Genomic DNA, 14250 nt, shown 5'->3' with positions numbered 1-14250 from the left:
GAGGCTTTTTTTTGAGGCGTTTTTCATAGGGTCAATAGAAAAAAAGCTCCAAAAACTCCTCAAGAAGTGACATACTCCTTTTACGAGGCATTTTTTTAAATTCAGCAGCATAAAAATACACCTAAATGTGAATAGCACAGTGTATTTCCCATTGGAATCAATAGGAAACTCTTTGCAGGCTTTTTTTCAAGTGTATTTTAAGGGGGAGTTCACACAGAGTTTTTTGATTCGTTTTTTGACGCAGAAACCGCACATTTTTTTCCCGCAAGCGGAAAAAACGTCTCGCGGGAAAAAGAAGGGACATGCCCTAATCTTTGGGCGTTTACGCCTCTGACCTCCCATTGACATCAATGGGAGGCAGAGAAAGCGTATTTTGCAGCGTTTTTTGCCCGCGGCGCTCAATGGACGAGCGTCTTTGGTATCTCATGACTGTGTGTGTCAGGTGTGCAGGTTCTAGGTACCTCTAAATCTTTCAGGCATCTAACACACAACCGTTTCAAAATCAAAAATATTAGAGTAAAATAAATTTTTTAGAAGCCGTAGTCATGTAACTGAAGATGTCAACTGAACAGTGTAATGCCATTAGTGGGCAATAGTCTGGCTGCCCAAAGAGCCACACGCGGGCAATAGTCTGGCTACCCGAAGAGCTACACTCCAGTAAATAGCATCTTAAAAGAATTTGGGGTACTGAATGCCCCTGGCATGTTGTTCCCCATCAAAGATGGGCTGGAACAGGAGAAGACCATAGAGTGTTCTGGAATGGTCCAATAAGTGTGACCCTAGTGGGCACATGAGCTCCATAACTTGTCTATTGGGGGATGGAAAAGGGTCTCCAGTTCTGATAAAACCAAGTTACTTCAGTCAGTACCAGGATTACGCACAAGCAATGCATGTACCCGCACTGTAAGGAGGCAACATTTTAATGGTTGTGCAATGGCATGAATATTTTTTGCTCATCCTCATTAGGTACCGGTTGATCGCACGTGTTACCTAAGCATTGCTGCAGGTTAATCACTTGATCTGATATTTAGGCTATATATATATATATATATATATATATATATATATAAACGACAGTACAAAAAAACAGCCGTTAAAAACTGATCAAACCGTCAGTTTTTCACAGACTTTGTCACATGAATGGCTTTCTGAAAAATGGCTGTTAGGCTTTATTCAGACGAACGGACATATATTAGTCTAAGGGGCCGTGCGGACATGTGCGTGATTTTTACTCAGCGTGAGTCCGCTGAAAAAAAGTCACGACATGTCCGTTCTTTCGGCGTTTTGCTCGAATCACGCACCCATTGTAGTCAATGGGTGCGTGAAAACCACGCATGCCGCACAGAAGCACTTCCGTGCGAACTGCGTGGTTCGCGCAACAGCTGTCAAAAGGATGAATGTAAACAGAAAAGCATCAGGTGCTTTTCTGTTTACAAACATCCAAATGGAGTGTCATAATGATGGCGGCTGCGCGAAAACCACGCAGCCACGCATCATATGCTGCTGCCACACGGAGCTGTCAAGTGGTTTTTGCGCACGCAAAAACGCCACGCTCGTGTGAATCCAGCCTTAAAAACAGACACTTTGACTTATATGGGGGTCGTCTGGCCGTGAGCGGCCGAAAATATAACACGTTCCATTTTTTCACGGCTAGTATTCACAGACCTTTAAAAAAAAAGTACATATGAATACACCCATATAGCTTCATCGTTCTAAAAACAGCCATGTGATGGCTGTTAATATAAACAGCGGTAAAACAAAAACAGCCATCACACAGCCGTTTTTCGCGGCCGTGTGAATATAGCCTTATTCATGTGCGGGTGGATTCTTTCAGCAGAACAGTGCACAAGAATACAAGTTTGTGATCCAGGAACACAACAGTGAATGCATAGGTGAAGATACCCACTGTGTCCTACATATCCCATCACTCCAACCCTTTCCTCTTCTTTCCCTCCTACATCCTATTAACTTGAGATGAGGGATATGAAAGTTGGATAAGAAGTTTTAAAAAAAAAAAACGTTTTTCTTTATTTTTTTCTTAAAGGTCAAGTCGTTCTTACGTTTTCAAAGTTCACAGTCCCTGAACTGTTGTTTGGCTGCTTTCTTTATAGTTTGTGCAGTATCTCCACCTTGTGGTGTACTCTGGTATTACATTAACTGCGAAAAAAACCAACAATTTTTATACCTACATTTTTTCAAATAAACTGCATTTAGCCCCTCATAGATTTAAAAATGATATACAGTAACAATCCTGATATTCTGATAATCCTGTGCTCGTTTCTGGCACAGAACCACAAATTATTATGGATTTTCGCACAAGACTGAACAGAAAAATCTAATTAGATTACATTGATTGAAAAATAAATGTATAATAATATATTGTGGATTAGTTTTGGGATTTTATTATTTTGGGCAGTCTTTCCTAAAGTTCTGTGTTTTTACAAGTAAATTCTATATATACATTTCTAAGTAGTCAAACACACTATTGCAGGGCCTATGTAGGAAGAATGATGGCGGTTTTGATGCCCTACGATGTTTGGTACCAACCTCGCCAGGGATTCGGTATGGAGAATTGATGAGGAGACCAGTTTAGGCATCTGAAGTACCATGGAGAACACCTTTTCGGGCACAAGACTTCCTGAACGCAAGGATAAGAGATGGGGTTCTTTATTTCACAAGCAATTTCGGGGGCTCTGGCCCTCTTTTTCAAACACAAGAGACAGTATATTATATGTATATCTTTTACCCTTGCGTTCTGGAAGTTCTGCGCCTGAAAGGTGTTCTCCTTGTACATTGGATGTCTACACATCTTCTCATCACATATCCATAGACGCTCGTAAGAGAAGTAATACACATGTTCAATTCAAGCAGTAGTATTCGATTATAAAATGTGAATTGTCAAAATGAAGATTTTTGAGGTGTGGGAAGTACAGGCTTCATACGATGGATACCATCCACAGAATCGCATGAGCAGTGTGACTAAGATTTACATCTGTACTTTATTTCTAGCACACGTAATCCGTATATGACACCTGTTTTGTCTTTCCCTCTTTCTTTCCTTCTTTCTTTCCTTCTTTCTCTTAAAATGACTGTTTATGAATGATTTTATTTCTCGGGAATGTTCTCAGTATTTTCTACAACTGGAGTACAGTACAATGCATGTGAATAGGGATTTACAACATGCCATTCACCTGCGGCGGCAAAAAAGCAAGTGGATTTAAGGGGAATAATTTATTTTTTATCTTCATTTTTTTATCATATATTGTATAAAACAAAAGGGTTGAAGCATTAGTCAGGGCTTTAAATTGCATCAAGCCCAGCAGTCGGCCTATAAACCTCAAAGATTGAGAATTATTTTATATTTCAACGAAAAATAAGACCTGACTAGAAGTGATCCACTATTCTAAAAAAAAAACAGGCTTTGTATATAAACCTGGTGGCAGGTAAGTGAGGGGCAAGGGGAAAACATTCAGTCCCAAGAACAGATCTTCATAGCTATGAGGACCCTGTTGTTTGTATGAGGCCATACAAGTATCCGCCAGTACCTTTTACTTTGTATATGTTGCCCCTGCTTGTGATATATTTCTCTTTCTTGACCGAAGAAGAATTAATGTGTCGAAACTGTTCTTGTTTTCAGGTTTACTCATCCCCTAATGCTTGGCTCTGGTGTACACACAACAGGAATCCCTCACCCAGCCATAGTGCCTCACTCAGGGAATAAAGATATGGAATGCTATGAAAGGAGCATGTAAGTACCCACTTGGTTTTTTTTTTAATGTTTTTAATTGAAATGCATTAATTTTGGTAAAATTCGTAAATGGAGCTCAAGAAAGAACATATGCCCTATTAGGACATATGGACATCATAGAGGGGGCCCTCCGCTCAGGACACCCCCTCCTTTGGCCAGAACTGGAAAAAGTGGCTCCCACTCTGGCGGACTACCATTTCCCCTGCAGCGGCCGTCTCAGGTGAAAGGTGTTGATTGCCAAAACATTCCTTGGTTAGATCAACTGAACGTCAGGACAGCTTCCCTTAAAAAGGTTTTTTTTTTGTGTTGAGAAATTCCCTTTAAAATTCTGTAAAGCCACTTTTCATATAGCACGTGATAGTCTGGCACAGAACTGCCAGGCAATATGAAGTCTTGCACAATTAGAAGCGAAGCTCTGAGCAATAGATATTGCTGACCATAACTCTATCTGAAAATTCATTACAGTGGGCAGTGTGGCACCCATTGGGTTCTTTTTGAGGGGACCTGTCACCACTCCTGACATGTCTGTTTTAGTATATATTTACGTTCTCCATGAAAAAACTATTTTAGATTATCTTTCCTTACAACTCTGCGTTGTTGTTCCTCTGTTATTCCTCCTGCAAATGTATGAATAACTTAACTAGGTGTTAACATTCCCCTGATCAATGGGGAGTGCCCTTAGGGCAAAGCCCCACGTGTTGGAATTGCTCTGGAATTCCGCTGCGGACACTCCACAGCGTTAATCAGCAGCGGACCCTTTTCTCCATTGCCTTCCACTGCTTTTTAGTAGTGTTCGTTTAGACGATGCGGAAAATTCCGCTGCGGAGCATAGGCTGCGGTGCGGAATTTGGTGTCTGCAGCATACAATGGTTGTTGCGGACGTGTGGCGGACTGGTTGCGGACTCATTGCGGAAGTTCTCCATTGACTTCAATGGAGATTCTAAATTCCGCAATGAAGTCCGCAGATGTAATGTAGATGTTATGTGTGCCGCGGAGCGTATTGGTTTTTTAACATGACATTTCTTCATTCTGGCTGGACCTATGTATTTCTAGGTCTACAGCCAGACTGAGGAAGTCAATGGGGCTCCCGTAATTACGGGTGACTACGTGTGTGCACCCATAATTACAGGTGACTACGTGTGTGCACCTGTAATTACGGGAGCGTTGCTAGGCGACGTCCGTAAATAGTCACTGTCCTGGGTGCTGAAAGAGTTAAGCGATCGGCAGTAACTGTTTCAGCACCCTGGACAGTGCCTTCCGATTACAATATACATCAACCTGTAAAAAAAATAGAAGTTCATACTTACAGAGAACTCCCTGCTTCTTTCTCCAGTCCGGCTTCCCAGGATGACGTTTCAGTCTAAGTGACGGCTGCAGCCAATCACAGGCTGCAGCGGTCACATGGACTGCCGCGTCATCCAGGGAGGTCGGGCTGGATGCCGAAAGAGGGACACGTCACCAAGACAACGGCCGTTAAGTATGAAATTCTTTTACTTTCACTAGGGAAAGTGCTGTCCCTTCTCTCTATCCTGCACTGATAGAGAGAAGGGAAGTACTTTCACCTCAATACGTAACGGCCAGTCCGCATCAATTTACTGCACATTTTGGGCAGATCCGCAACAGAATCTGCAACGCAGATTCTGTGCGGCATTGATGCGGACAGTTGCAGAAGAAATACGCCACGTGGGGCCATGCCCTTATACAGTCGGATACTGTCCACAGTACTGATTGTGTCAGACTATGTAGGAACACACTATTGGCAAGAAGTATGGTGACACCTAGTTATAGTGTACCTAATAGCGTGAAATGACTATTAATGTTTTACTATAACTGCTTTATCTCCTCCATTAATGTTTCATTATTTATTGTGCTCTACAGGAAACCTTACTCAGAACCAAAAAGAGAAAAGGAACCCAAGAAGCCAACAATTAAGAAACCACTGAATGCTTTTATGTTGTATATGAAAGAAATGCGTGCAAAAGTTATTGCTGAGTGCACATTAAAAGAGAGCGCAGCGATCAATCAGATTCTAGGCAGGAGGGTGAGTGTCCAAAGCTACAATACAGCCAGGTGTCTAGAATGGAATTACTTTACATCTCATCCCTGGGGTAATGAATTGTACATATCAATAGGGATCACTAGTTAGAATAAACGATTTACATGTCGGCCGATGTGGGACATTTCAGCTCTATTGGTGAAGCATGTCTGATTACCATTTACATAAAGACCTGTGTTACAGCCTTCTACCTTACTATCAAGCCTTATTCCGGCATCATAATATACAACTATTAATCACAATTACACAAATGCTGCAGATCAATGATGTAGACACACAAATAACACTTAAACAGGATTATCAAAACATTGCTACTTTCTTCCATACACAGCGCCACACCTGTCCATGGGTTTTGTCTGGTATTTCAGCTCCGCTCCATCTAAGTGAATGGGGCTGAGCTGCAGTACCACACACAACCTGTGGATATGTGTGACACTCTTTTTGGAAGAAAGCAGCAATGTATTTATAATCCTGTACAACCCCTTTAGCCCCGTTAAGTCCACCCACCAGGTATGTACGTCATAGGGGGGAGACAGGTTGTATTGAGCGGGCTAACGGGCTGAGCCCGCTCCATACGCTCCTCTTCCAACAGCTTAGATGCCGCGGTCACTATTATCTAACAGGTTAACCCGTTAGTGACCGCCAATACGCCTTTTAACGGCGGCCACTAACGGGCTTTATTCTGATGCATATGCCTTTTTACGGCACTGCATCAGGATAAAGTAAACAGAGCAGGGAGCGTCAAATCTCCCTGCTCTCAGCTGCTAGAGGCAGCTGAGGGCTGGGAGCGTCCCTGCTCTGCCGGGTGAGATCGATATTAGTATCTATCTCACCCGTTTAACCCCTCAGATGCGGTGCACAATAGCGTGCACCGCATCTGAGTGGTTTTGGAGAGAGGGAGGGAGCTCCCTCTCTCTCACACTGACACCCTGCGATACGATCGCCGAGTGTCTGTGTCTCTAATGGCAGCCGGGGGCCTAATAAAGGCCCCCAGGTCTGCCTGGAGCGAATGCCTGCTAGATCATGCCGGAAGCATGACCTAGCAGATGCCTGTCCCTGTTAAACGGACAGGCAGTAATACACTGCAATACAAAAATATTGCAGTGTATTATAATAGCGATCGGAGAATCGCATATTAAAGTCCCCTAGTGGGACTAGTAAAAAAGTAAAAAAAAAGTTTAATAAAGTTAATTTTAAAAAAAATGTGAAAAAAAAATAAAAAACCCAGCTTTTCCCCTTACAAAATGCTTTACTATTAAAAAAACAAAATAAAGTAAAAAAGTTACACATATTTGGTATCGCCGCATCCTTAACGACCTCGACTATAAATCTATTACATTATTTAACCCGCACGGTGAACGCCGTAAAAAATGTAATAAAAAACTATGGAAAAATTGCTGTTTTCTGTGAATCCTGACGTTAAAAAAATGTGATAAAAAGTGATCAAAAAGTCGCATCTACTCCAAAATAGTACCAATAAAAACCACAAGTCTTCCCGCAAAAAAAAAGCCCTCACACAACCGCATCGGCGAAAAAATAAAAACGTTACGGCTCTTCAGATATGGAGACACAAAAAAAAATAATTTTACTGTGTAAAAGTAGTAAAACATACAAAAACTATACAAATTTGGTATCGTTGCAATCGTAACAACCCGCTGAATAAAGTTATTGTGTTATTTATATCACACGGTAAACGGCGTAGATTTAAGACGCAAAAAAGAGTGGCGAAATTTCAGTTTTTTTTCTATTTCCCCCCCAAAAAAAGTTAATAAAAGTTAATCAATAAATAATATGTCCCCCAAAATGGTGCTATTAAAAAATACAACTTGTCCCGCAAAAAACAAGACCTTATACAGCTATGTCGACGCAAAAATAAAAAGGTTATAGCTCTTGGAATGCAACGATGGAAAAACGTAAAAAACGGCTTGGTCATTAAGGGGTTAAACAGATGGGATTGTAGTAATCTGCGATCCCAGCAGTTACAGCAAGGTGTCGGCTGTAATATAAAGCTGACACCCTGCTCTAACTCCTCGAAGTTAGAACTATTACAGTATAATATTATTTAACACGCACGGTGAATAAAATGAAAAAAAAAATAAGAAGAATGTCAGAATTGCTGTTTTTTTGGCCACCATGTCTCCCACAAAAATGGAATAAAAAGTGGTCTAAAAGTTTATATGTACCCCAAACTATTATCAATAAAAAGTAGCTGGCCGTGCAAAAAGTAAGCCCTCAAACCACGGAAAAATAAAAGTTATGTGGTTCTAAGAATATGGTGACACAATTTATTTTTTTAAAGATGTTTCTATTTTGAAAAAGTAGTAAAACATAAAATTAACTATATAAATTTGCTTTCGCCGTAATCATATTAACCCATAGAATAAAGTTTACATGTAATTTTTACCGCAGAGTGAACACGTAAAAAAAACTAAACCTAAATAACAATGGGGAAATTGCTGTTTTTTTCCCGTTCCACTATTCCAAATCATTTTTTTATAGTTTCTCAGTACATTATATGGTACATTAAATTGTGACATTAAAAACTACAACTCGTTCCCCATAAAACAAGTCCTCATAAGGATGTCAATGGAAAAATAAAAAAGTTATGTCTCTTGGAAGGCGAAAAGGGAAAAAATGGCCTGTCATTAAAGGGCTAAAGTAAAGATCTATACTCACTAAACCTTTGTAATCTACCTTAATAACTGTTTAACCTGGAAACTGTCAACAAGCTGATCAGGTGCTGCTAACATATCTCACTGTGGCTTGTGTACCTACAAGGAAATGTATAGAAGGATCTGTAGTGTACGGTATAAAGGAGACTTCTCAGGGCTTGTGGCTGAACCTCAGGATTGCTCTATTCAGATCTTCTTTATTCACCCTGCAACTAAGGTCCCTAGTCCTGGCCAAACTCTCTTCTGCCTGACTCCTACACAAACACCAAGCGTGCGTGGTTAGGGACCACGGGATAAGAAGCTGGCGTGCGTGGTTAGGGACCACGGGATAAGACACTGGCGTGCGTGGGTAGGGACCACGGGATAAGACGCTGGCGTGCGTTGTTAGGGACCATGGGATAAGAAGCTGGCTTGCGTGGTTAGGGACAATGGGATAAGAAGCTGGCAGACAGATACTGCAGAATACTGATTGGTGCTACCTCTTTTTCTAGTGGCATGCGCTATCCAGAGAAGAGCAAGCAAAGTACTATGAACTGGCAAGGAAAGAAAGGCAGCTCCATATGCAGCTCTACCCTGGCTGGTCTGCCCGGGATAACTATGTAAGTACAAAAGTATGTATTGCCACCCAGTTTATCTATTATATTATATTATATCATATTATATTATATTATGCCAGACATGGACGTCTTCATCCAAACACATAGGGAGTCAATGGATGACATCATGATGTATTATTTTATGTAATGTATGAAAATACTTTTGAATTGTGGATGCTAAGAACCTCCATCATATAAAGGGAATCCACCCCACTGGTCTAGTATTTTTTAATTAAAGAGTAAACTTCGTGTCAGGAGAAAACCGTACTTACAAATCTGGCCGTAGACGCGCATGAACTACAATTGGCAACTAGAACTTAAAAATTGTACTCGTACGCATCGGAACATGGGTTTAACGCTGTCGTTTTTGTTATTGGTCTATATAGAAACGAAATGGTGACCGTGCAATATCCAAAATAAAAATATCAAAAATCCAAGGTGAAAAAGAAATGCCTCAAAAATAGGGCTCCTCGCTCTGATTGACGGAAGCGTCCTGAGGGGGGGGGGGGGGTTGTTAGACTGTGAACATAATGTGTGACTTTCACAATAGATAAATGAAGCGTGTCTGACTTTCTGACCTTCCTGTGGAGAAATAAGAAAAATGGCGCGCTTATTCCCTTATTGGAGCGTGACCTGTTATGTCCTAATGAATCTGTGGTAACTAATGATAATTACCTCAGAATTTCTCATTTGTATATTGTAAATATTCAGTCACAATACTCTTCTAAGGTAAAGTCATTTAGATGATGGCAAAATATCTGTGCATGTGTGTGAACCTGACTGAGAGCTGCCCGTTGTATAGGAAGCCATAATAATTCAGTGTTGTACAATCCTTCCCTTCTTCAATTGTTGTCATGAAGTTTCATTGTATATTATGGCACTTTCCTTGTATGTATCTGGAGTTGACATTATTGATTTCTGTAGACATTCTGGGCCCTATACGATTCTATTTTCCTTTGCAATCCAGTCCAGGTAAGTGAAAGTAATTAATAGGGCTTCTAGGACTTTTAGGGCAAGGCCTCCCGTATCGGCTGCTGCGCGGCTTTAGTGCGGACAAAAACCACGACTGCTTCTGTTTTACAGCAATTTGTGCGGTTTTCAAATGCTTGTTTATGTATGCGCGCTTTTTGCAGGTAAACCGTTCACCTAAAAAAAAAGTCTGAACGTAAACAATATTTTGAAAACTGCTCCAATTTGCAGTCAAACGGCTTGCTGACGTAGATTTCGGCCGTGTGTATTTTACTTATCCTCGTAACGAACAAAAAAAAATAGTTTTGGATTTTGTTTATTTTTTTTATAGGGAAAAAAGAAACGAAGGAGCAGAGAAAAGCATCCGGATTCCAGCTCAGGTGAGATTTTCAGATGTGTAATCATAGGATTAATATTGAAGGGATTCTGCAAGAGTGTTGCCTCCTGTCCCGGGGCAACATTTTAAATGTGATGGTGTATTTGGGGTAATATTGCCTGGTGCCCTCCAGTTGCGCCCCTCTGCCCTGGATTCGCCGTTTTAAGGTCCCTTCTGTGTTGTCTCAAAATGGCTACAATGCTTCTCTGACCTAGTCTAAGACACACCCACTGTTCACGGATTGGACAGAACTGGGAGTGTCTCAGGCTCCGTCTAAGAAGTGCTGCAACCATTTTGGGACAGCACAGAGCGGGCCTTAAAATGGAAGATCCGTGGCAGGGGGCGCTACTGGAGGGCACCAGGCAATATTACACCATCACATTTAAAATGTTGTCCCAGGCAAACACTGACACTGACACTTTTATTCATGCACGCTGGTTTTGTTGCAGTTTTGGAGTCATCTGTAGCTGCGGTTTATTAAAGTTCCATATTAGAACTGTTTTAGTGGGAAACTACTACTGTGGTACTGGATTTCAGTTTTTAATGCTGTGTAGCAGGAAAATAACACAAATAGATCATGCTGAAGTTAACCCTTTAACGCCGAAGGACGGATATATCCGTCCTCAGCAGCTGCTAGTTCGCGCAGGAGGACGGATATATCCGTCCTGTGATGGCGTGGGTACTGAGACTGTACCCACGCGATCAGCGGCAGGAGCACGGCTGTTATACTCAGCCTGGCTCCTGCTGCAACTGCCGGAATCGAAGCACGCGCCGATTCCGGCAGTTTAACCCATTAAATGCCGCTGTCAACAGTGACAGCGGCATTTAATGTGTTTGACAGAAGGGGGAACTCCCTCTGTCTCCCGATCGGCGCCCCCGCAAACAAATCGCGGGTCGCCGTCGGGTTTCCATGACAGCCGGGGGTCTAACAAAGACCCCCAGGTCTGCCTTCAGCATCTGCCTGTTAGGCGATGCCGGAGGCATGACCTAACAGGTTGCCTGTCAGTTTTACACTGACAGGCAATAATGCTTTGGTATACGAAGTATACCGAAGCATTATATATGCGATCTGCACATCGCATAGTGAAGTCCCCTGGTGGGACTAAAAAAAAAAAAAGTAAAACCGTTAAATAAAGTTTGTGAAAAAAAAAATAAAAAAAATTACAGTCAAAGTCAAATAAAACTACTTTTTTGCCCCAAAAAGTGGTTTTATTTAATAAAACGGTCAAAACAAATCACACATACACATATATGGTATCCCCGCGATCGTAACAACTTGACCAATAAAATGAACACATTAATTAAACCGCCGGATGAACGGCGTCCAAAGAAAACGCAAAAAACAACGGCAAAATTCTCTCTTTTCTCCCATTCCCCCCATAAAAAATAAAATAAAAGTTCATCTATAAGTCCTATGTACCCCAAAATAGTACTAATGAAAACTACACATTGTCCCGCAAAAATCAAGCCCACGTACGGCCACATCGACGGAAAAATAAAAAAATGACGGCTCTTGGAACGCGGCGATGCAAAAACAAGTAATTTTTTTCTAAAAGGGTTTTTATTGTGCAAACGTAGAAAAAACATATAAAACCTTTACACATTTGGTATCCCTGTAATCGTGCCGACCCATAGAATAAAGTTAACATGTTATTTACGCTGCATAGTAAACGGCGTAAATTTATAACGTGAAAATGAATGCTGGAATAGCTGCTTATTTTCAATTCTCTCCTAAAATAAAGTTAATAAAAGTTAATCAATATGTTATAAGCATCTAAAAATGGTACAATTACAAAATACAACTCGTCCCGGAAAAAACAAGCCCTTATACGGCTATGTCGATGGAATAAAAAAAGAGTTACGACTCTTGGAATGCGACCGTGGAAAAACAAAAAATAATCCTTGGTCATTAACGTGCAAAATGGCCCGGTCATTAAGGGGTTAAAGGAAAACCCTGCATGGCCTAAAAAACCTGCAGTGTCACTGACCGCATCCAGCGCCATCTTTCGTTGCAGAGAGCATACAAAAGCTGTGTGATGATCCTCCTGCATTCATCTCGGTTAGTAGAGAGACATGCAGGCAAAAGCTGCAAATATGAGCTCAAATGTAGCTTCCTACCAGCAGAGGTTGCATCACACTGTTGTGATTACTAGGAAAAGGGGTAAGGCACTGCTGCAAATATTTCTGAAAGTGTAACTAGGAAGGAAGGCACTGCTGTGACTACTGGGAAAGACAGTGCTGTACTTGAGAGGTAACATCCCTTCTTTTACTAGTTGTGGAAGAGGGGTGGCAATGTTGTGATTTAAAAAAGATAAACTGCTTTGACTACTGGGGAAGGCACTGACGTGACTATAGGGGGAGGCGCTGTTGTGATTACTTTAGGAAGGAGGATGCTATGAAAACTGAGAAGAAGCACTGCTCTGACTAAAAGGGGAAAGGAAAAAGGCTCTGCTTTGACTACAGGAGGAAGTGGTTGCACTATTGTTACTACTGGATAGGAGAATAGGGACACTGGTATGATTACTGGTGCAATACTGGAGGCACTTGTTTAACCCCTTAGTGACCACCCTATTTTAGGCCCTTATTACCAAGCAATTTTTTGTTGTTTTTCTATAGTTGCATTCAAAGAGCTATAACTTTTTTATTTTTCTGTTGACATAGCTGTATGATGACTTGTTTTTTTGCAGGATTAGTTGTTCTTTTTAATGGCATTTTGAGGTACATATTTTTTTATTAACTTTTATTAACTGTTTTTTGGGGGGGGGGGGAATAGAAAAAAAACCTGAAATTCTGCCATAGTTCTTTGTGTTTTAAATTCACACCATTCACTGTGTGTAAATAACAGCTTAGCTTTATTCTATGGGTCGCTACGATTACGGCGATACCACATAGAGATTTTTTATGTTTTACGACTTTTGCACAAGAAAAACACTTTTGAACTAAAATTATTTGTTTTTGCATCGTTGCTTTCCAAGAGCCGTAATATGAGGGCTTGTTTTTTGCAGGACAAGGCGTCGTTTTGATTGGTACTGTGTTGGGGTATATGGGACTTATTTATTAACTTTTATTATGACTTTTTGGGGGGGCAATGGAAAAAAATAGCAATTTCGCCATTGTTTTTTGCGTTTTTTTTTTACGGTGCTTGCGGTTTAAATTACATATTAACTTTATTGTTTGGGTCATTACGGTCGCAGCGATACCATATATGTGTACTTCTATTTATTTTTTACACTTTTACAAAATAAAACCACTTTTTATGGAAAAAAAATTCTTTTTATTTTTTTTTTTACTGTCATTTTTATTATTTTTATTTTACATTACTTATTTTTTTTTTACACACTAGGGGACTTTACTATGCGATCTTTAGATTGCTGCTATAATACTTTGGTATACTTAGTATATCAAAGCAATATTGCCTGTCAGTGTAAATCTATTAGGACGTGCTGTGGTCGCTATTGAACGCGGCATTTGACGGGCTAAACGGCCGCGATCGAAGTAAACTTCGATGGCGGCCATTGGAGCAGGAGCCCGGCTGTCATCAGACAGCCAAGCCCCGGCTCCAGCCTGCACGGGACACCCGTGCAGGACTTCGACTAGGCCGCCGTGAAAGGGCGATGGCCTAGCCTAAGACCCTTAGTGACCGCCGTGAAAAGGCGTATTGATGGTGACTAAGGGGTTAACTACTGAAGGAAGAGCATGAGCACTGCTGTGATTACTGTTTGGGGGTTCAGCTGCATCTTTTGCTAAGTGGAGCTGGGCTTTGCTGTCACTACTGAGGAAAAGGATGGGAAGCAAAATCCGCAAGTGACCTGTAAGACCAGGTTGTCTTATGT

General features: G+C 41.1%; 1 protein-coding gene across 5 annotated transcripts in view; it reads left to right on the top strand.

The window, feature by feature from the left end:
- The window catches only part of TCF7 (transcription factor 7), a 201411-nt gene that overhangs the window by 177064 nt on the left and 10097 nt on the right, over positions 1 to 14250 (top strand). For all 5 annotated transcript variants that reach the window (XM_075856342.1, XM_075856343.1, XM_075856339.1 and 2 more), the window contains 4 exons: positions 3638 to 3748; positions 5627 to 5789; positions 8968 to 9075; positions 10373 to 10421. In XM_075856342.1, the coding sequence (XP_075712457.1) occupies positions 3638 to 3748; positions 5627 to 5789; positions 8968 to 9075; positions 10373 to 10421 (431 nt within the window). The remainder of the gene's footprint in view (positions 1 to 3637; positions 3749 to 5626; positions 5790 to 8967; positions 9076 to 10372; positions 10422 to 14250) is intronic.

Source organism: Rhinoderma darwinii, chromosome 3 (assembly GCF_050947455.1).
Source record: "Rhinoderma darwinii isolate aRhiDar2 chromosome 3, aRhiDar2.hap1, whole genome shotgun sequence".
NCBI lineage: Eukaryota > Metazoa > Chordata > Amphibia > Anura > Rhinodermatidae > Rhinoderma > Rhinoderma darwinii.
The sequence above is the reverse complement of the archived record's forward strand: the minus strand, read 5'-3'. Positions and strand labels throughout refer to the sequence as shown.